General features: G+C 44.4%; 1 protein-coding gene across 2 annotated transcripts in view; it reads left to right on the forward strand.

Annotated features, from left to right (window-relative positions):
• The window catches only part of FGF14 (fibroblast growth factor 14), a 315,754-nt gene that overhangs the window by 284,475 nt on the left and 6,711 nt on the right, over positions 1-24,568 (forward strand). For both annotated transcript variants that reach the window (XM_082218866.1, XM_082218865.1), the window contains exon 4: positions 18,934-19,132. In XM_082218866.1, the coding sequence (XP_082074992.1) occupies positions 18,934-19,132 (199 nt within the window). The remainder of the gene's footprint in view (positions 1-18,933; positions 19,133-24,568) is intronic.

Raw genomic sequence — 24,568 nt, forward strand, 5'->3', positions numbered from 1 at the left:
TGAGGGAAATTGGAATATTTAGAAATTTTGCAACTTTTTAAAAGGTCTCTACTAAAATGACTCAGATGATTAACCTGGAAAGGACTATGTAGAGTGGAAAATATCAGTTTCTCTAGCCCACTGAAAACAACTACATTTAGAAAGAACATGTGGCACTGACTCCACCTCTTCGTTATTACAAGGGCAGTGTCTGCTGCTTACAATATCTTTACTATGTCTGCCATCTAAACGTTTTGAGGGTAAGGTATTTGTATTTAGAAACAGGTCACCAGTTCAGCTATGGCATTCCACCCTTGAAACTGGAACCGGGTAAACCCAATGATTGGGGGGGGGTACCTTGTCTTCCAGGCCACACTGCTGAATTGCCAAACAGGTGACGTGTTTAAGGTGTTGAACCGGTTCTTGGGTGTGGTAATGAGCTGAATGGGGGCCACTAAACGATAAACTGAAAGTTGGAGGTGCAGCTAGTAGTTGGTTCCTGTGCCAAGAGAGTGGGTGATCAATTTGTTCTGCTTGGCGTTGCACTTGCCCTATGAGAATGGAGCAGGTTCACTGCTTGAGGGTGTTTCTACACAGACTAGGACCTTTGAAACAAGTGTACAAATTCCTACTTAACCATGGAGGTCAGTGGGTAACCTCTGCCCAGTCAACACCCCTCAGTCTAACAGTCTAAGTAAGGTGTTACAGGGTTATTACGAGGATAAAACTGTTGGAATCTGTGTTCGACTGAGCAACTCTTCCGGAATCACCCTCCAGCGTGATTAACGACCTGAGCCTCTGATAAGGCTCCAGGCACATCCCCCATTCAGCAGAGTTTCCAGCACAGGGAAGAGATGAGAAGTTTGGGCTACATTACTAGGTAGCCCAAGCTACGCATTACTAAGCTACGCAGGCAGAAAAGGAATACATCCTCTCTCTCAGAGAGCAACTGGAAAACAAAGGAACAGGAAACCAGTAACGTCACATCTGTCTCCTGTCTTCCATGAGGCTTCCAACAGCCTGGAATGTCTCTGGAATGTAACCAGAGTCTTGTGACTCCAAAGCACTGCACAGTGGCAAACAGAAACTAACAAAACAAGGAGGGCAACAACCATATATGCCAGTGACATGCGGTGAATTTTTTTTGTAGGAGAACGGTTAGGGCCACAGGCACCAGCTTGCAAGGGCGGTGGGGGGGGGGGCGATATTGCCATGTCCCAATGTCGCGTATGTGAGCATCTTGCCCACCTCCATAAGCTGAGCAAAAGCTTCCCAGGCTTTGGGAAAGAGGAGCCAGGTCTCTGACAGGATGCTGGAGCCCTCCTGCCTCCTTCCCAAAGCCAGGCGGACTTTGGGAAGGTGGTGGAAGGGCTCTTGGAGCCATCAGAGAATCATGCCTCCCTCAGCCAGCCAGAAGCTGGTGCCAAGGGAACATTTAGGGGACTAGCCTAGTCCCCCTAGTCGTCTGACCACACACCACTGATGTATGCCACCTTGAGCTCCTTGGCGAAAAGGTGGAATATGAATGTAAAAGCTGTATCTTTGTGGCGTATATATGGAGAGAGAGAGAGAGAGAGAGAGAGAGAGAGAGAGAGAGAGAGAGAATGGCTACTTCTGAAATATAGACATTCTGTTGTCACTAGTTTCTACTCTGTTCGTTGCTTAAGAACATATCTGGCATTTGCTACTTGGCAGCCAAGTAGCTGCTAGTAGAACATAACACTGGCATTGCAGAAAAGGAAGCACAATATATGTGATGCAGCTTTTCCCCCCTTTCTTAAATGGACAAAAGGAGTTGTCTCCTGGACTTGGCTCTTTTTATGCAAGACTGGAGGGTTCCCAGAAACCATCCCTGGAGAAGTTAACAGCCAGGGACTGGTGTTTCAGTATTAGTCTGACAGTTGACACCACCTTAAAAGATAACTCCCTGCAGCTGTAGCAGCCAGCCTGCCATAATGTAGGTCACTCTCGAAAGAAACTGTTCCTCAGGGCATCTGAGCAAAAAATGACAGGGAGGAGAGGGGGGACCTGGTTGCTGCAGATGTGCTTTGAGGAAATCTGACATTTGCAATTAACTGTGCTTGAATAAAACGGGCCCCATTCAGAAACATCCAACTGGTGTGTAATACTAATTTTGAAACAAGGTCTTAACAACTGAAAGAGGCTATTCATGCCTTTGAACTTCATTGTGCAGACTAAGTACTCACCCATCATAAGACACATTTGTGAGTTTGAGCCCACACTCCCGAGACGGCTGAAACCATTTATTAGTCTTGTAGTTATGAATTCATCATTCCGTGGGAATCCATTAGCTTGAGGGTGGAAGGAGACTGAAGAACAGCATATTTTACTCCCATTTATTTATGTAAATAATGCTTCAATGTAAGCCAGTATAAAGTGATGCAAAATGGGGGTGGGGGGATATACAAGTTCCACATATATATGCTCATTAGGTCTGAACTTGAAGTGACTGATTAGGAATGAGATCTTGGGTTCATTACTGGATGGCTCAATGAAGACATGTATGTAAAGTAGGATGAAGAACTCATGTAACAAAATTGTGAGCTGTTAGATAGAAAACGTAATTCAAATCTCAATTCAGTCACAAATCTATTTGGCAGCCCTAGCTAAGCCACCACCCCATTTAATATACAAGGATGGTAATACAGGCCTACCTGTTGTAGGATTGCTGTGGTGATGTTATTCAAAACGGTTTTAGTGCTGTAAATGTGCTCTATATATACTAAGTATTTTTTTATGGAAATAAGTATTCTCTTATCCACCACAGTAATCAAACACCACCATCACCACCGTCATTAACATATTCAATTTAGAAATCATCCTTTCAACTAGGGGAAGACCTTTTTAGAAACTGGATGTGGGCTTTGCCCACATGCTGGCTTCAAAATTTGAAAATGGTTAGAAAATAGAACACAACACTTAATTCTGTTTCTTACATTTGTGTTGAAATGGAGGAGCAATATGGTATGTGGGAGTTAGGAAACTTCTTATATGAACTGCATGCAAATATTGATCATGGTGAAACTTCCCCAATGCCACAGCAATGTATATTTGAATCATCTTTGACCTTTGAAGACATATCTCCCCCACCCCGTATGAAGACTATGTTCTTTTCAATATATTAACTGTGGCATGTATTCAGATGAAGAGGCAAGCGGGTAACTGAGCTAATGAAGTCACAGAGTATTTTTACACACAGAGAGAGAGGGAGACAGACAGACAGACAGACAGACAGACAGACAGACAGACAGACTGTTCATTTGAATCCTCTGACATACAATGCATATAATGCATTGACAATGACATATAATGCTGGTGGATGTGGCTTGGTAAACAGCCTTGTGGGACAAATGAAGAGACCTGATGGGCTGGATCTATCTCTCCCTCAATTCCTGTAGGCCAAGTTTACCTGTACCACACTTGATAACCATATCTGGCATCAACTTTGCAGCCAACTGGGAGGTATGGTGTACTTAATTATTCCTGTGGGCTTCAGGTTCCCCACAGCTGATTCAAGCTATGAGTAGTCTCAGAAACCAGGATACCTGTTTGTTTGTTTTTATGTATTTTTATTATTTATTAAATTTGTATACCGTCCCTATATCTGTATATATTTGGCCATCTTAACCTACCTGAGCTCTTAGTCTAGCAGGAAAATGGCATTGCAATAGGCAATCAGGTAGATGTCTCCCCACTGCATATTTTTCATAAGAATGTGGGTCTCCTGGTACAAGCACCATATGTGGACTGGGATGACTGTGCCTTAATTGGCACCATGCAATTAAACGTGTATTAAAAGAAGATGTTAGGACTTTTTTTCCCCTTGACTCAAAATTATGTGTAGAATACTCCCCTGGTACCAATTATAAAAAAGGAAAGTCTAGAATTTAATTAGCATTTGATGATGCCACTCAGAATGTATTCAAATTATAAGCCCATCACATGAATAATCTTTTATCATCTGATTAGATGGAGCAATTCATGTGTCTAATGATACCTGCTAATCAATCAGGAAGGAGAGAAAAAAATACTTCAGAACCAAATCTGTATGCAAGCAATACGGCATCGGCTCTGTTCTGCTTTAGATTCACAAACATCCATGGTGATTTCTTTAGGGAGCTTTTCTTTGGTGTGTTTATGATGCCCCATGCTCACAGAGGCACTGCACGAAGCCGACCTGTTTAAGCCTTTGCAATGGCGAAACACTCAGTTGCAGTGAGGTGTTTTTTTCCTGACAGCATAGGATTTAAACATGGTGTGTAACCACTTCCACAGCCCATTCCTCCCAAGTACAGTGGTACCTCGGGTTACAGACGCTTCAGGTTACAGACGCTTCTGTAGTTGGTGCAAAAGGACCCATTGTTAGCAATGTGCATGAGAATGGGGTGTGCCTTCCTGTAGCCCTTTGTACTGGCAGAGGTGGTGGTGCAAGGGGATGGAAGCCAGGTGTGCCTCCACCTCAGAATCTCGCACAAAAGATTCTTGCACCTTGTCCGGGAACAGCTGGTCACCAACTCTGCGCTGAAGCTCTGAATCTCTGGCTTTGCTTCATGTCGCTTGTTGGAAATGCTGCAAACCTTCCTTGCTTTTGGAATCTGTCCAAACTTCTCACAGTTTCACCCCTTGCACATCATCCTTCATGGTGTTTCGTTCACGGTGGCCCTGTCATTTGAACCAGCAGTGATTGGCGAAAAGTTGGTCACCTGCGAAAGCAGACTAATCACTTGAGAAAGCCCATGTCTGGAACTGCCCTCAGCTGGCTTTGCCCTTAATTTCTAATTTCTGTAATGGGACTACTGATAAGCCCCATTGCATTGTCTCTGAGATAAAACCTACATAATGCTTTGCACTCTGGGCATACAGTGCAAGCCATGCGTCATTAACTTCTTTGTAGCTTAGGAGATCAAGTAACTTCATCAAAGAGAAATTGCTTGCATACATTTTGAAATGGGCGAAGAACACTTCAGTGTTAAATAGAAGTCACGTAGATCTTTCCTCAGTGGAATGAAGTGGGAATAGGGTCAACTATACTTATCTTTCTGAAGATGCATGACTATCGAGCAAATATTGCTGTGTAGAGAAACGCATTGTCAATTGCACATACCTGTGGCTTTTCACCAAGCTATAAAAGTTGAAATCCGTTTGTAATGTTTCGTTCATTGAACTAGCTACTGTCTGCAACACATATCATTAGTGGCTAGTAATGTGTTCCTGGCGAGTAGATGTTCTGTGAATGAAATGTTATACTCAAAATCATCTTCAAAGAAGGAAAAAGTTTTGTAATTTTATTAAACAAAAATTGTAAAAACCAGACAATGTCCACCCTGAGTGGGCATTCTAAGCTATATAGCAGGGGTGTCAAACTCAAATTCATCGGGGGCCGCATCAGCAGTTTGGTCACCCTCAAAGGGCCGGTTTGAGTTTGAGTGTCTTCAAAGCCCATGACACCTTTAACAGCTGGATTAAGTAATGCAGAGCTTCTGGCTCATGGAACACTACACCTTGATTTCATTTGAATACATATATGAATATAAAAATTGTTTTCTGTTTGGCTTGATGTTTAAGTTACACAAGATGTGCAGGTTTTAATTTTTCTCATTCCCCAAATTTTAATCGAGCATTTGTTTGGATTTTCCCCCCTTTGCTACCTACCCTAAACCTTTGAGGAGGGTGGCAACTGATGGCCGGACCCTGTAATAACATTGAGGAAAAAATTGCATGATGTGTAAATACCCTAAAAAATAAACCAATTCCTTATCAGCTTTTTTCCCATATATAAATTTTTGCAATGCGCACCCTGCGGAAGCCGCGCCTGACGTTATTTACAAAACATGCACTTGCGTATCGAATTTGCTTTTGAATCGCGAATCCCCAGAGGCAGAGGGTGCTGGTCATTGGGCAGCGCGGAAACGCGCCTAAAGAAATAAATAAAGAAAAGCAAAGCAAAAGCACGCCACCCCGAGTATTCACAGGGCGCGCTCCCGAAACACAAACGCGCTCTCGGTCTCCCTCTCTCCAACGCGCGCGAAGCCGGCTCTGTCCTTCTCTGCGTTCCACCTCACGCAGGCGCGCTGGGCTCCCGCCGGGACTTATTTCACCCCGGCAAGCCCGAAAAGAAGTTGAGAGCAGCAGCGGCGGCCTCCCGTATCCGACCCCACCCTCGCTGTGTCAAATAAGTCTCGGCTAGGTAGCTGGAGGAGGGGGAGGCCTGCGCCTGCGCAGAAGGGACCCGAGGCGCCCTGTGCGCGCGCCATAGCCCAAGCTTCCCTCACAGATATAAATAGACCAGACTACACGGGCCACATGATGAGGTCTGGCGGGCCGGATTCGGCCCATGTGCCTTGTGTTTGACACCCGTGCTATATAGCATGATGGGCCGGCTTGGTAGCATTTAAAATCTCTGCCTTTATAAATCAAGTGGGGTCATTGTTAATGTTTCCTTTTCCTTCAGTTCCCCACTCCCTCTTGTTTGCCATAATATATTTAGCATATCAAAAGAATCGGTGTGGGTTTTCCTAAGACAAGCATTGGCTGGGGGTAACATTGCAACTGCTGCCAACAGCATGATCCGATGTGCATTTTCAAAGGAGACATCAGGATGGAACTACACATTTGGCAGCAAACATAGGGCTTCCATGGGCGTTTGTGGAAATGAAGTGGCAGGAGGTGGGTGGGATGCGACAGGGGAGGCTTTGTAAATGGGAAGCAATGGTATTGTAGTGGGATTAAGAAAGCACTGTCCTCCTTATTGATTGCCCCTGCAAATCCCATCATCTACTTTTTAAGTGGTTTTCTTGTAAGATTTAACGAATTTTAAGCAGGAGCCTGACACGTTTCCTATTGCCTTTATGAGCTTCCAGCATTCTCCTTGTTCGTGTTGGAGCTTGCTAAATCAGTCCCAGTAAAGGCAGAGCTTGATCGGTCCTGTGTGCTCCTTACTCTCTTGGGTCTCTGGGAAGCATTATCATAGTCGGTAGCTTGCCTCTCCACCATCCTCCTTGCTCCTTGACTAAAGGATCCGTTCACAAATGTGGATTGAGGAACTCTCCAAATGAGTTGCAAGTTCCCAGGTGACCAGACCTTATTGACTGCCTGCCCAGCCATCAACAAGGTTTCCACTCTCTTATCTTAATAGCATATGTTTGGAAAACAAATCTATTGGCTATGTAAGACCAGACATGGAATAGCATGGTGCATGAAGAGAAGCCTGACTCCATCCCGATTGTGGAGGATGAAAGAGAAGCATTCTGGGTGAGGGACGCTTTGTAACAGGTCAAGTGACAACTCATATATGCAGCAGGAGATGTTGCCTCTTTTCACCGGGGAGATATGTGGGCATTACACAAGGCTCACAAGTTTGTCATGTGCCTGTCCTCTCTTCTAGCCTGCTGCAATGCCCAGAGTGGCTCTTGAACACATTGATTTCAGTGCAGTTCGCATCCCAATCAGTGTGGCCTGGATTGCAGCCTAAGCCAATCTGTAGGATATTAAGGTCAAGGGCAGCCCAACCCACACACAAGTAGTTAGAATTTAACTTGTTTTGTTCCATTGGCAGTAATGTGAATAACAGCTCCATCCTTAACCCAGTTAAGCTAAATTGCTAAGGTTTAAGCTGGTTTAGCTCTGTAGATTTGAATGAGATTAAATCAGCTTAAATTAAAATGCTTCAGCTTAACCAAATTGCGAATCCAGCTGCAAATCGGATTAGACCAAAGCACTCTTATTTAACTAATCTGTAGCCAGCTTATTAAGATCAGTGTTTTTAGTGTGTGTAAACCATATTTGTATCAAGAGATTTGCCTTGTACCTATATCCAGCAAAATATGGATGCTGTATCAGTTTCCTTGGTACCTTTATTGAACACGCTGAACCTTATAGAAAAGGAAAATAAGACAATTTCCCAAGCTACATATGTTCCGTTTAATTCACTGCGAGTTCTGACTAATAAAGTCATAACCTTCCCTCCCTCTGTGCCATAACCAAAGTGGAAACCTGCCCAGCAGTGATCAATGCAAACTAATTTATTCATGGATACACTTTGGTTTCATTTTAATAAAACAAATTATAAACTGAAATTTATATTTTGTTAAATAATTTCATGAAAAGGTATCTTAATAAACTATGCACTGCTGTAAGTGCAATACTGATCGTTATTTTGAGATTCACTGTACTATGATTATAGCATCTTGCTTAAATAAGTGTCTAGAATTTAATAGGCTCATCAGGGTTTCCCAGACTTGCTAGTTAGGAATGGTGGGAGTTGTAGTTCAAAAACAGCTGGAGACCCACGTTTGGGAAACACTGACCTAAATCCAGTGGATGCTCCAGTCTGTGGACTTAATTAGGCCAAGCACAGATCCCAATTTGACCCACAAAGCCATTCCTCACGAACTATGCCCACCTTCTCCATCATATGTCACATCAGGTGTAGGAGCAGGCAGAGACACTGCCGCAAAGGAATAAGATGCAGTGTGGAGTAGGGGCTAGACTGCTGACCATTAGGTCCAGTCGTGGCCGACTCTGGGGTTGCGGTGCTCATCTCGCTTTACTGGCCAAAGGAGCCGGCATACAGCTTCCGGGTCATGTGGCCAGCATGACTAAGCCACTTCTGGCGAACCAAAGCAGCGCACGGAAACGGCATTTACCTTCCTGACGGAGCGGTAACTATTTATCTACTTGCACTTTGAGGTGCTTTCGAACTGCTAGGTGGGCAGGAGCAGGGACCGAGCAACAGGAGCTCACCCCGTCGCGGGGATTTGAACCGCCAACCTTCTGATCGGCAAGTCCAAGGCTCTGTGGTTTAACCCACAGTGCCACCCGCGTCCGGAGGAAAGATAGGATATAAATAAATAGGAGCATAAAACGAGCTTCCTACTTATCCTTTGCAAGCGGGACTTCCTGCCAGTTTTGTATGATTTTGGGACCCACCCTATTCTTGTGACACTAATTAGTTTGAAACTGTTGAATAATGTACTCTGAAATTGTTGTAACTTTCCCTGGGACCTCATGGTGAAGGGCAGTTAAGAAACTGAATTATTAACATAGTGGTTGTTATCATCATCATCATCACCATATCAGAACCACAAGAAATCCATATTATGATACTCTTTTGGACCAGTTATCTAATGGTTGAAGCAGCTTGTGTTCAGTGGAGGTCTATGCTGATGACTTATGTGAGAGAGGTAAGCAGACCGTGGGTGTTTTGAAAAAGCTGTGAGTCTGCAAAGTGCTAAGCAAGAGGCAGACAACGTGTGGGTAGAGGAGGCTTCCTTAACATTTGTGCTTCTTTGTAATTGTTGACAGGAGCAGAAAATGAAATCCCTGGTTCAGGATTTGTGGTGTTCAGTTTATTTCTGGATGAAAGGCGGCCTTCGGGAGGGGGAGGGAGGTATGGGGAAACAATTGCTAGCACCAAAGAGAGCACGAACCTATTGCGAGCTCCGTTTGAGCTAATAGTACCATGTGTCATCGACACAGAATGGATGGGAAGCTCTCTAACTTTGCTCAGTGAGGAATGCTTTCCCCTTTTTTCCTTTGTAAATAAAACAAGGAATACGTTTGCCAGTAGTGGAGTGCACAGCGTAGAACGGAGTTCATGAACCAAAATTCAATGAGCTATTTTTCATGGGATGCTTGTGTCTACTTTCCATATTCCCTGTCTTTCTCCTCCCCAGTGCCCTAGCCTGCAAGGTCCTTGGGAGCAGGAACAATTTGCAGGCTGGGGCTCTGGAGACAGATGGATCCTTCTATGGGAGATGCACACCAACCTCTTACTGTAATTGAGGGCTGCAGTGTATGTACATCCAGGCACACACTGCATGCCTCAGGTAAGCTGAGAGGAGGGGAGAACTCCATTGTCCTTACCATATTCTGAATTGTGACCGCACTAAGAAGGCCATGTTTGTGTTCACCAAATTGTTTTTTCCAACATTTGGCTTTATTTTTTAATTACTGTGATTTTAGATTTAAGGCTGCAATCCTGTACTCACTTACTTGGGAGTAAGCCCCCATAGAACTAATTGGGACCTACTTCTGAGTAAACACACATATAGAGAGGTAAAGGTACCCCTGTCCGTACGGGCCAGTCGTGTCCGACTCTAGGGTTGCGTGCTCATCTCGCTTAAGAGGCCGGGAGCTGGTGCCATCCGAGGACACTTCCGAGTTACGTGGCCAGCGTGACGAAGCTGCAGCTGGCGAGCCAGCACCGCACACGGAAACGCCGTTTCTTTCCCGCTATAAAGCGGTACCTATTTATCTACTTGCACTTAAGGTGATTTCGAACTGCTAGGTGGGCAGGAGCTGGGACCAAAAGACGGGAGCTCACCCCGCTGCGGGGATTCAAACCGCCGACCTTATGATCAGCAAGTCCTAGGCACTGAGGTTTTACCCACAGCGCCACCCGAGAGAGGGGAGGAATATATAGGATTGTACTGTCAATTGGGGACACGGGTGGCGCTGTGGGTTAAACCACAGAAGGTCGGTGGTTCGAATCCCTGCGATGGGGTGAGCTCCCATTGCTCAGTCCCTGTTCCTGCCAACCTAGCAGTTCGAAAGCATGAAGTGCAAGTAGATAAATAGGTACCGCTCCAGTGGGAAGATAAACGGCTTTTCCGTGCACTGCTCTGGTTCACCAGAAGCAGTTTAGTCATGCTGGCCACATGACCCAGAAGCTGTACGCCAGCTCCCTCGGCCAATAAAGTGAGATGAGCGCCGCAACCCCAGAGTCGGCCACGACTGGACCTAATGGTCAGGGGTCCCTTTACCTTTACCTTTACTGTCAATTGTGATTCTTTTGTTACTTCTGAAGCCACATTGGCTATTATGTATGAAGGTGGAACACAAAACGTTGGAGCAGAACAAAAATAAAATAATAATAAAAAGTCAATACAACCACTTCTGTTATAGAGGCATGCTGAGAAGGGTTTGTTCTGTAAAACAGAAACAGAAAATATAAATGCAGTGCATGGTTGGAGGAAGAGTGTGTGTTGATGTACGGCGTGCACATTCGTTGCACAACAACCCATTTACCTGGAAAAGAAACAGCTGAAATTAACAAATGATTAAGGCTGCAATCCTGTGCACACGTACCCTGAACAAACCCCATCTGAGCAAATCCCTACCCATCTGGCTGGGTTTCCCCAGCCACTCTCGGCGGCTTGCACCACATATAAAAACATAATAAAACATTAAAAACTTCCCGACACAAGGCTGCCTTCTGATGTCTTCTAAAACTGAAGGGAGGGCATTCCACAGGGAGGACACCACTACCAAGAAGGCCCTCTGCCTGGTTCCCTGTAGCTTCACTTCTTGCAGTGAGGGAAGCACCAGAAAACCCTATTTATATAGAATATTAGAGATAGCTTAGGCAGTAGAGCATGAGACACATTGGACAAAAGATTCCTGTATTGTAGGGGGTGCCCCTTGTGGTCCCTTCCAATTCTACAATTCTATGACCTCTCGTTCCCCATAGTAGTGTGGTACACACACACACACAATTGGCAAGTTATGAGAAAAGTGTTTGTTTTCTTTCTTTCTTTTGTAGTGATGCAATGCCTGCTTGCTTGTGTATGTGGCAAGGAGGAGAAGGAGGGGGCAGAGTTTGGTGCAGCTCCACAACTGTACCATGTTACATGGACACTGGATTGAACCCCAAATCTTTTCCCCATGGAAAGAATGACAGACTTGAGTAGAAATACAATTGGCCTTTTCTAGTATGTGACTAGGGAGAGCTCTTTCTGGATTTCTTTTTTTAAAAAACAGCACACTTCTGCACTCTAGTGCCAGAGGGATGGGTTAGTACATGGGCTATAACTACATTTTTAGGCAGTAGCAAGCAGGAACCCATTAAAAGTTCATTAAATGACAGGACAACATTGGCGAGGGACTTATTTCTCCCCTTTATACTTTAAAAGGCTATAATCAGCATTACTAGTGAACAAATAGAGTGGGAAGTGGGATAGATAGATAATTTATTACGGTCAGAGACCAGAGAGTGGGAAGTGTTCATCTCTGAAATGGAAATAGTAGAAGAGTCCATTTAAAAACACTGTCAAATTTGTATGGGTATGGGGTGGGGAGGAGTTGGACTGTCACTTCTTATCATATGATGGCATGGTCACTAGCCACTAAGTTCCTGAGCTTTGGCCCCACATGCAATGTGCAGTTTCAAGGGTTCTGGATGCACTACCTAGGAAAAGAATCACATTTCCCCACCAAGAAAATATGGTGTTCCTTATTGCTGAATAAATGCAATTTCTCTGCAGCAAGAATGCTAGTCTAAAATCAATTTTCTTGAAACTAGTTGAATGTAAATGCATACATCTCTTAAAAGATTTGCAGTAAAAACAGATAACATAAACAGAATGTCACTTGGGAAACGCCATAATTTGAAAATTCAACCCAGTAATCATGTCATCTACAAGGGTTATGAGTTCCTCTGAACATGCTAGGACAAGACAACTCTCCGCTGATTCAGTTATATTGAGGTTTAAGTCAAAGTGAGCTGTACTAGTAGCAGTTCCAGAAGAGTTACCGTAAATGCAGCCTATAGTACATGACACAGCATTCAATATTTTGTCAGCCCATCACTTTCTTTTTTCCCAGCTGACTTTTGCAAAACTGCAGAACTCTCTGGATTTTACACCTGTCATCTAACTAGCTTCAAAATTTCTCACTTTTATAATAAAAGTGCACGTCACCTGAAATGTCATGGATTCCCTATGCCACTTCGCAAGGGAATCCCAAGGACAGTGAAAGCAGGAGAAGGATATATGATTGATGCACCTCAGAGGCTTGGTTAGGTTAAATGAGGGCTCGGGTGGTATCCAGGGCACATGGAATTCATGGTTCTAGTTTCCATCCCATTCCATTATTATCTGCAAGCCGTGGACCGCACCTCCTGCTGTACACATTTACTTAAATTGGAACAGCATGCTCAAGAGAAGATCTTTGTAGTTTATTGGGGCTCTGTAAGGTATAATCAGGACATGAGTGGAGCTGTGGGTTAAACCACAGAGCCTAGGACTTGCCGATCAGAAGGTCGGCAGTTTGAATCCCCGCGGCGGGGTGAGCTCCCGTTGCTCGGTCCCTGCTCCTGCCAACCTAGCAGTTTGAAAGCATGTCAAAGTGCAAGTAGATAAATAGGTACTGCTCCTGCGGGATGGTAAACAGTGTTTCCATGCGCTGCTCTAGTTCACCAGAAGCGGGTTAGTCATGCTGGCCACATGACCTGGAAGCTGTACGCCGGATCCCTTGGCCAGTAAAGCGAGATGAGTGCCGCAACCCCAGAGTCGGCCACGACTGGACCTAATGGTCAGGGGTCCCTTTACCTGTAAGGTATAATCATTTGCTCTGAGTGAGACTATCATGTACATGAAGGCCCTGGGAGGAGCAGGGCTGCTAGATCCTGCCAGAAAGGGAATGGCTGGTTGAGTTTATAGACTTAATCATGGGAAACTTCCACCCCTGGTGCATGTGGGTTCGAGGGTGGATGCTCAGATCTGATTCCCATCCTCCACTCATAGAACCTCTTTGTTCTGTCTTTTGCACAAAGAAGGGATGGGTGATAGCAGTACAAAAAGAAAACAAAATGAACAATTGTGTTGTAGTTTCAGCAGCACCAAGAGCAAAAGGCGTCCCCCAACCCCAAGGTATTAGCGGATGAGAAACCTTGCATTAAAATTCTTACTTTTAATTATGTATGAATGTACACGCTAGGGTGGCTACTTAGCACATTTTCAAAAAAGAGGAATGCATTGCCAAATGCAACACTGTGGTATTTAAATCAACAAAACTTAAAGGTTCTTAGCTTTGGTTGGATCTTACCCATATTGCTGTATATTGAATGAAGTATTGCAAATTAGTATCACAAGTGCCGGGACCTCCTGGTTGTCCCCCCCCCCCTTATTCCAGTAGCATGGGAGAAATGACCAATTATAATAATAAGGTGGTTGCTTTTCAAGTGCCTTACCCATGGTTCATTAATTCTTTGAATTCACTTATTTTCATAATCATGCAAGCTTTGAACTTAAATGCTGGCTTTTGTTTTTGTGTGTAAATTGAAAAGTAAATCGATGTTATTTTCTCCCCTTCCACTTCACCTGATTGCATAGATAGATACACACAAACAACAAAGTGCTGTTAAAATGTTGCAGTGTGGAGTATTTACTGTTTCAGATAGGCAGCCATTCAGATTACTCCATTCCATTCCACCTCCCACCCATTTTTCCATGAGTCAACCAGCATTCCATGACCACTGAGCATGCTCAGTCCTCATTAGGACTTTGTTTTTTTAATTGGGGCCCCTTAGGGTTGTTATACTTCTGCAAGGTTTAGGGTTCTGTCAAGCCTGCTGATAATCTTCCTCTTGTGAATGTGTGCTGCTCCTTCAGCTATATAAGCATTGGCAACTATATGTGAGCATCAAAAATTAAGGAGATTACGTTCACTATATATATATATATATATATATATATATATATATATATATATATGCAGGTTTTGGTGTCTTCGGGTGTCTTCCCGTGTAAGAGTCGGGGTGTCTGTGCGACGTTTCGACGAGGTCTCACTCGTCATCTTCAGGCTGGTGCTTTCGGCTTCTTGTTACTGGAACAAGAAGCCGAAAGCACCAGCCTGAAGATGACGAGTGAGACCTCGTCGAAACGTCGCACAGACACCCCGACTCTTACACGGGAAGACACCCGAAGACACCAAAACCTGCATTCCTGTACCCGTGAAAATCTACGAAAGCATATATATATATATATATATATATATATATATACACACACACACAGTATAGAGAAATTTGTTGCTTTTATATGAGCTAGGGACTGCGTACCATTTGGTTTAGTGGTCATACTACACAATATGGCAGCTGTCTTTATTTGCACAATACTGTACTTAAAAGTTTGGATCCAGACATAGTTGTGGGTAGTATCATGTGGCATTATTTTTCTGGAGAAAAGTTTAATCCTAAATGGCCCAAATCTACATATGTATTTTTCCACAGAGGGCAAGTATTCAAAAGGTGGAAATGAATATAGTTTCTTACCACAGGGTTAAGGTTACCAACATACCGTAGTTAGCCTGATCCTTTATTACCCAAAATAAGGATTCAGAGAAATATCTTCAAAACTCTAATGGTAAACTTTGTCATTTTAAAATAAAATTGGCAACTCCTAGATGCTTGGCCATTTTCCAAGTTTAACTGCTTATTTAAGAACTCTGGTGGATACAGGAGATTGTACTTACAGTCTGAATTAGTGAAAGTTTATCCACTCTTTTTCAATATCTACAGTTTTGAAGAATTTTAACTTAAGTTTTTGGTTATATTGAGCTCTTTCACATATATTTTTCTAGTCAAAGAAGAGCCAATTCGTAATAAAAGTTACCAAGCAAGTGGATTTGATTTTAAAAGTCTAAAATTACATATAATATCTATTGAGCATAATAGGAGGATTTTAGCTTTAGATTTTGCTGCTTTTACGAATGGGTTTACAGAAGCTTCTGCTTTTGCACTAGAAATAATTATTGCTACCTTGGTTGCTGAGCAGCCAAATATAACTGAATGGCAATGAATCATGATTGCGAGTGGTCCCTTTTAGCAACAGAAATTGTTTACCCAAGGTTTCTTTAACATTTCAAAAGTCCTTTGTTAGCCATGCTTTATATATTATAGGGATGAGAAACGTGAGCCCATTTTCTGTATACCACATCCACCCAACCATCAGCTGACATCGCTGCTGGTGGGTGGGAGGATGGGGTTTAATACCACATTGTTTCCAGCAGGGAATGGGATCATGCAGTCAAGGCAGCAAGATATAAGTGGTGCCTAAAGCCCTTAGCAAAAGTGCTGTTGGATGAGACTCATGCTTCTCCTTTAAGCCAGCGAAATCTACCCCATTGCTTCTGGCTGCCCACCCACTTAAACCAGAAATGCAGGCTGTTTCAAACAGTGCTTTTGCAAAGCACTTTAATGCAGCACTGAGCAGGATCAGATCAAAAACTTTATTGCGGTCCAAACACTCAAAAAGACAATTTCAAAACTAGATACAGTTGAAAACAACCAGACAGACAGATGGAAGAAACCAAGGCAGTCGTTTTGTTTTATCTAGGTTATAACGACCTTTGTTTCTTATAACCTCCGAAAGATACTTTGTAACAGCCAGTGTAATATCATTTGACCTGGCTTCCAAAAGATATTTAATATGGGAGGCTTCAGATTTTCCCAGCAAATTTGCCAGTAAGGGTTTGATCAGTTGGTCCCTTGCTTGCTCATATTGTCCACAATATGCTTCATACAATCGACGTCCTGGGAACATAAACAAAGCCTATTCTGATAGGGGATGCCTCTCAGTCTGCCATTTAGAACTTCCGAGGGAAATACATTTAGTCTGGCTTTGGTGAACAAACGCCGATAGGTAGGTACAGACAAATTCTTAAGGTATGAGGCTATCTGAAAGTCATGCCCATATTGGATTCCAGCTGCGACCGGGCTACTAATTACATAAGATTGGGATCGCAGGTCGCTGTGTGAGTTGTCCCAAAGCCTTTGCCTCGGGGATTCAAGTGCAATGTCGTAACCCAAACGATATAAGAGGGATGATGGCAGTCCAATCGAGGTGGCTTTTCTGGCCATAGTTTTCAGCCATGGGCTGACAAACTACTCGTTGGTTAAATGTACTAATAATCCCTCCCCAGGCTGAAAACTGAGATCTTGAGCCAGTATCTCAAGGCAGCCCACCATGCTTTGGTGGAGAGTGGGCATTCACCTGTTTCCAGAAATAGAATTGAATTTGGGACAGTTTGGGACCTGTAATAGGGACCGAAGAAACTTTGCCTGGAACCCATGTAACTTAGGAAATGATCCGTTGTACCAGACGTTTGAAGCATAGAGAAGTTGGGAAACAGATTTTGCATTAAAAAACCCTTATGGCTGATGGAACATAATGGCCTCTCCTTGTAAAAAAGAATCGGAGTATAGCAAGTTTGAGCAGGATCTTCCCTGCAACTGCTGATGCAAAGGGAGGGTGATCCTTCAGAACAGTGTCATGTCGCCTGCTTTGACATCTAGACTGAAAATGATGTCATTTGTGATGTCAGTTGATTGACAAGTGGGTGGCTTGCCCACCTATCAGATTTGGCCTGTGGAGCTGTTAAGTAGCCTACTGGGGAAGGGAAGGGCCATAAAGGTAAAGGGACCCCTGACCATTAGGTCGTCGTGACCGACTTTGGGGTTGCGGCGCTCATCTCGCTTTACTGGCCGAGGGAGCTGGCGTACAGCTTCCGGCTCATGTGGCCAGCATGACTGAGCCGCTTCTGGCGAACCAGAGCAGAGCACGGAAACGCCGTTTACCTTCCCGCCGGAGTAGTAGCTATTTATCTACTTGCACTTTGACGTGCTTTTGAACTGCTAGGTTGGCAGGAGCAGGGACCGAGCAATGGGAGCTCACCCCGTCGCAGGGATTCGAACTGCCGACCTTCTGATCGGCAAGTCCTAGGCTCTGTGGTTTAACCCACAGCGCCACCCGCAGGCCATAGCTCAGTGGTAAAGGATCTGCTTTGCATGCAGAATGTTCCAGGTTCAATCCCCAGCATCTCCCTGTAGAGCTGGAACTGCTCCCTGCTGAAACCCTGGAAAGCTGTCATTGTAGGCAGTATTGAGCTAGATGGACTGTCAGGGAACTGCCATCGGCTCAGAGGCGAGAGATAGAGGGGGAGTTGTGTTACAGGGAGCCTCCGAAAATCTTGTGAAGCAGTTTCTCTTCTGGTGAGGAGGAAAGCCCAACCTCCAGTGGAGAAGAGGTACAAGTAGCAGAGGATGCTAGAGAGAGCCTTAACACCGCTCCTGAGCAAGCCGGAGAGGAGGGAAGCACACCCGTGCCATCCCTGGTCATGAGCAGTACAGTCATACCTCGGGTTAAATATGCTTCGAGTTGAGCGCGTTTGAGTTGCGCTCCACGGCAACCTAGAAGTAACGGAGCGTGTTACTTCCGGGTTTCGCCGCTTGTGCATGCACAGATGCTCAAAATGACATCACACGTATGTGCAGAAGCAGCCAAAAGCGACGCATGCGTGCACAGATGTACCGTCGCTAGATACGTTTACCTCTAGATGCGAACGGGGCTCCGGAACAGATCCCATTCGTATCTAGAGGTACCACTGTAGTTTAAGGCGCAGGGAGGAGTGGAAAAGGCTTCGGGTGACAAAACTTTTTATGTTGGGGGAGGTACAAAAACAGACCACTCCTGGATTCTGCTAGTGATTGAGCCAGACATGACCTTATGAGGCTCTTCACTGTAAATAGTTTGCACCAAAATAAAGCGTGTAAAAGACAGGTTGGAGTCCTGCCTGGTTACTCTCAAGCAACTGCAACAGCATCTGACATGGACCAATGATCTGACTTAGTATAAAGTAGTTTCCTATATTCCAAGGCATCACTATACACTCTTTCCACACAGGCCTTTTCGCCTCTTACTTTCAGCTGACTTTAAAAAAAAATCAGTTACATAGGAGGTATTTTCTTTGGATGTCTCCAAGAAGAAGAAATAGACACAACATAAAAGAAAGTGGTGCCTTTACTGCTCCCGTGTTTTCTTTTTGTTGATGTGGTTCAAATATTTGTCTTCTGTGCATTCAACCAAAGAGCCTGAACGGCATGCATTGTTTCATCAAAAGAGTCTTAGCTTTTTGTGCTAGGCATTTTAAAACTGTGCTTCCTCATCCTACAGATGTGTTAAATAAGCATGAATTGAATTGCCGAAGGTTCCCCAATAACAAAACTTGGAACTGAACTTTGATCTTTTTTAAAAAGCCCCAGATGCCACATGGGTTTTTGTATTTAAATGTAGGAAACCCAAAACAGAATGGGGGGGGGGAGAGAGAGAACACTTGCTGCGATTGTCCTCTTAACGTCTTTTCTTTCCCCTGCAGGAACTTTTTACACCAGAATGCAAGTTTAAGGAGTCTGTTTTCGAAAATTATTATGTAATCTACTCATCCATGCTCTACAGACAGCAAGAGTCAGGAAGGGCCTGGTTCTTGGGGCTCAATAAAGAAGGCCAAGTCATGAAAGGAAATAGAGTGAAGAAAACAAAACCAGCAGCGCATTTTCTACCGAAGCCATTGGAAGGTAAGCATTGCATTGGCATTAGTAGCAGATCTTCACTTTTTCTGCAGCACACAGAATGGGTGACTTCAGGGGTACATTTCTATCATTCCCAAGGGTTTCTAAAGATTGCTGGATGACACCTCCCTAGCTCCAAGGAGTATTTTGTATATTGCTTCATTCTGTTTGAAAAGGGCACACATGAAAGGCTTTTTGTGCGTGTGGTGATACTTGATCAGGGCTTGAGTGTGGAAAGCCACTTTCGAAAGCACTTTTCCAGCATCTCAAAATGGACTGCGGATCTAGCATGGCTGCTAAAAGACGGGGCTGTGAAGAATGAAATTTTGTCTTTGTCGTAGGCTCAATAGGTGGCCTTTGAGAGAGCCATTCCTCTCCCACCAGCCTCAGTTCCCACCTGCAATATGGGGGTGATAAAAATATCACAAGGCTGTTGAAAGGATTGTTGAGACAATATATGTACAGCACTTTGCTTGAAAGTGCATTGTGAAATATAATTCAGAATAAAAATTCTGGGTTCGTGCTTTGTGATAAGTTTTTGTTTAACCAACTAGGGAAATCTGAATCTCAGCATATGCTTTTCTTTCTGATGATTTTTTTAAAAATGAAAATTTCAATGGTAAGTGCTTATAAAAGCTAAGTCAAATGTCCAGCTCAGTCCATTTATATATCCAAGACTGAACAGATATGATGGAAGATGTCCCAACAAATTTTCCTACCCTCTCACCAAGCTTTTAAAGATGAGGCACGGTACATAGGCTGATGAGCCTCGCTCTCCTTGTGGGAATATTGAGATTGCAAGTGCACACTTGTCGGGACAAGTGGGTCTGCTCCCATCTGCAAAGGAAGTCCTGGTTTTAGGTGGCAAGGCTGCACCCTCCTGTTTGGTCTCCCTCTCAGTCACTGTTCAGTTTCTTCACCTCAGCTGATCATGCTTTCCCTAGCCTCCATGAAAGTTCCCCATTCCGTATGAACGGTGGAGGGGAATTCTGGCATCCCTGGTCCCTCTTCCAAAGTGACTGACAGGTTGGAAAGGGGAGAAGCCCTTTCCTCCATCCCAGGTTCCCACAATTCAGTGCCCCAACTCAAACACACATACACCTGCGTTTCTTCTTCCTCCATCACATCTTGCCAACCTAAGTCCTATCGCCACCGTACTTCAGGTTTTCATTGTCCCTTTTTGCAACTCATTTAAATCCCTTTTATGTTGATCTTAATCCACACAACATAGTTAAACCATGTTGAAATCTATTCAGCTATCACAACCGCCTTCAAAGGACCTTGAAAGTTTTGTGTGGGCAAATGTTATCTGATAGAGATTCCAGTCCACAGAACTACAGTTTAGAGGTCATTTCTTAGGAGTGGTGACTTTCAATGAGTTTTCAAATGTGCTCATCTATTTCACTATACCATCTCATTATTGCCATTGTTCCTCAGATTTGCGTGTTCAGACCCAGAGACCTCCCCCCTAAATAAAAACACATTTGACTCAAATTTTAGTTTGGTTTTTGGCAGAATTTAGGCCACAACTTTATTGATTACAGAAAGTGAGTGGTTGCATAGGCTCTGGTCCGACTAGCTCCCTACACCCTTGCAGGTAGCGCTGATCCAGAGTCTATCATAGGTCAGCCAAGGGTGAACACCTGGATAAGCGGAAAGCCAGGAACAGGCTATCTCCGCCACCCAAATGCCCCCCTGGACTCAGGCACAGGTACAACCCCCTCTCAGGGGTTGACCAATCCATCGAGTCCCTGGATTCCTTTAACGGAATACCCTTCACATAGGGATGGTGAGAGCGTTCTCCCATCCCTATCACCTGAACCAGTGCCTATCCCCAACCTTACAAGTTGTGACAATTTGCTATGCGGCAGGCAAAACCCAAATGGCAACAGCCAATCAGCCAAGTGGGGAAAATTCCTGCCATGCCCCTGCCCCAATGACAGACGACACACAACGGCATAGCAAGGTCAATCACAAAATGCCCTAAATATAGGGAGAGGTGGGCAGGTGTTCCGATGCACGAGCCAAAAGAGGAAGCTCTGGGTCACGTGCATAGGTATTTATAGGTCTCTCGATCCATTGAGACAGCACCCCATTGGCCAGATTAAACCCAGCAATGAGGGACCTACCAGCCGGCTGTTGTGGCTGTCCAATATACCCACCCACAACAAGAGGGTCAGTCTTCAGGTCTCACCGCAACACGTGCCCTCTTTTAGGGAGGACACGCTTTCCAGAAGATGCTTAAAAATGTGCATTGACAGTTAATGAAATTAAACAAAATGCTGCACATTTTATGTTATGGCTTGGCCATTTGTTTAAGATAATTGATTACGCTCCTTAAATTTTTCTGAGTTATAATTTAGTATTTATTTTTGATAACTCTATATCCCTCCTAATACAGTTTGCAATACAGTGGTACCTCGGGTTAAGAACTTAATTCCTTCTGGAGGTCCGCTCTTAACCTGAAACTGTTCTTAAACTGAGGTACCACTTTAGCTAATGGGGCCTACCGCTGCCGGTGCGCTGGCGCCACACGATTTCTGTTCTCATCCTGAAGCAAAGTTCTTAACCCGAGGTACTACTTCCAGGTTAGTGGAGTCTGTAACCTGAAGTGTCTGTAACCTGAAGCATCTGTAACCCAAGGTACCACTGTAGTCAAAAATAACTAAATAGCAGCATGAAAACAACCACAATCAAATATCATCCTGAACTGGTTCTTGTGCCTTTGGGAAAGATGTATGCAAAAGGAGGTGGCAACACCAGCAGGCTTGTCTGCACTACATGCAGCTGATCTTTTCATTTCTCCTTCGCTTTGAAAGCGAGAGGGCCACAAATATGGCATTGCCACCAGTGAGTGCTGTTGCAAATGGCTCACTCTTTTCTTAGTGGGTAGACATTTGGGCTCTGCATAGAAATGTCACAGATCTACTGCTACCCCTTTCATTTAATGACCTTCTCGCTCCGATTGTTTAGATTTTATTTTTCCCTGTAGGTCTAGTCCAGAATAGGTTATGCCCACAATAAAATCAATTTTTGCCCCAACAGAACAATGTGGCAACTATTCTGGATTTTATTTTCACAAATAGAGAGCGAGTGATGATTTGGAAAATATGAAAATATAAGTTATACTTTCAAAATGACAGGTTGTATGGACGTAATTCCTAAGAGTATGAGGCATTAGGAAAGCATGATCTGTATTGTATGCACATTCTTCTGCATAAATCTTAGTGGAGATGAACCATAGTACTATCATACCCAAGAAATGGGAATCTGCACATTATTTTTGTTATTCGTTAAATGCCTATTCTTTCTGCAAACCCTATCTCTTCCCATATCCTCTCTCAAGTACATAAACTTGCAAGAGCTCAAGTTACTTGCAGGACAGAATGCTGAATGGAAAGAGAGCGGCATGCACTGATCTGTGCCTTTCAAAGCCATGTACCGTATTTTTCGCCCTATAGAACGCACTTTCCCCCCTCCAAAAATAAAGGCGAAATGTGTGTGTGTCCTATGGGGCGAATGCAGGCTTTCACTGAAGCCTGGAGAGCAAGAGGGGTCGGTGCGCACCAACCCCTCTCGCTCTCCAGGCATCAGGAAGCTATCCGCAAGCCTTGGGAGATCCGCACGAGTTCCCGCCGGGCTCCCAAGGCTTGTGGATGGCAGTCTCCAAACCTGACCTGGTTTGGAGGCTGGCGGTGGGGAAAGCAGCGCTTCTCCCCACCGCCAGCCCCACAAGCTCGGGGGACAGCGGGGAGGCAGAGCGTGCCTTCCCGCTGTTCCCCGACATGGTTTGGAGGCTGCTGGTGGGAGCTGCCTGCATCCCAAAGCCTGGGGTGCGCTAAGCCACTCGCCCCGGGCTTTCTGAAGATATCTGCAAGCCTGGGGAGACCGGCGCGACTTCCCGCCGGGCTCCCTAAGCTTGCGGATAGCAGCCTGTTCTGGGAGCTGGGGTCGGGGGAAGCTCAGGCTTCCCCCGCCCCAGCCCTGTGCCGGGGGGGGGGAATAAAAAAATTTTCTTTATCCCCCCCCCCTAAAAAAACTAGGTGCGCCCTATGGGCCGGTGCACCCTATGGGGCGAAAAATACGGTATTTGTATCGAGAGGGGAGGGGAGAAAAGGAGTATTGGGTATGATTGATCCTTCCTCATATGTCACAGCACAGGTAAACAGAACTAAGGAGTGTGGTGGTTTCCCACCTCCCTGCTTAGTATGCATACATAACTTCTCCATCCTACTTTGGCATTGGCAGAGCCAGTGCTTGACTTAACACTAACAGCCAGTATGCCTACACCTCTATAGGAAATGCAATGGGCAGCAATTTCCCTAGGATTGGGAAGTCTGATATTGTTATAGTCTGTGTTTTCAAAGTAGCACCATCAGTGGGCAGATCTTTCAACTGGGACCCTTAACCAATTATGGTTGGAGGTGCTGGCCTTGCCAATTTAGAACCAGTTATTAGGAAGCTAGTTTTAAAGCTGCCCCCCAGTGTGTTTGTTAATTGCTAAAGGTGAATGGGCCAAGAAAACTATCAGGGTCGTGATGGTCGCCCTTACACGTGGATATTTAATTAGTCTGCTAGCTGATAGAACGTGCATTAGCCTTGTGGAATCACTATAGGGGTGTGACAGCTTCCTGGGACAACTTGGATGGTTCAGATCTGGGAATAGCATGCCTGGTCTCCAGGCAATTTGGAGTGTTGTAGAAAGCTAATATATATCAAAACCCAAAAGGGATTTCTCCATCACAGGAGTCTAATCAAAATGTCATCATATTATAAGTAGCGTAGTTGTCCCTCATTCAGACTGCATCTTGAAACAATTGCCATTCTCTGTTTAAAATTGTCTTAACCCCATCTACATAAATACTTGCTTTACATATCTTAACGTTGTAAATTTTAAACTCATCCAGCTTCCAGTTCCCCATAATTTTTATATGTTCAGATGGAACATAAGACAACAACCACCATGTTTGTACACTGCTCATCTGACTCGGTTACCTCAGCCACTCTGGGCAGTTTCCAACATATATAAAAGCATAATAAACATTACACATTGAAAATCTTCCCTAAACAGGACTGCCTTCAGATGTCTTCTAAACGTTGTATAGTTACACATCTCCTTGACATTTGATGGGAGGGCATTCACAGGGTGGGCACGACTACAGAAAAGACTCTCTGGCTGGTTCTCTTTAGCTTCACTTCTTGCAGTGAGGGAATTGCCAGAAGGCTCTCGGTGCTGGATCTGTGTTGAGGCTGAACGATAGGGGTGGAGATGCTCCTTCAGGTATACAGGGTCAGGGTTGTTTAGGGCTTTAAAGGTCAACACCAACACTTGGAATTGCGCTCGGAAATGTACTGGAAGCTAGTGTAGGTCTTTCAGAACCAGTGTTATACAAGTGTGTGTGTGTTTAAACTCCTTTATTTTATTTTATTTTATAAAGCAGC

Source organism: Podarcis vaucheri (assembly GCF_965113315.1).
Source record: "Podarcis vaucheri genome assembly, chromosome: 4".
NCBI lineage: Eukaryota > Metazoa > Chordata > Lepidosauria > Squamata > Lacertidae > Podarcis > Podarcis vaucheri.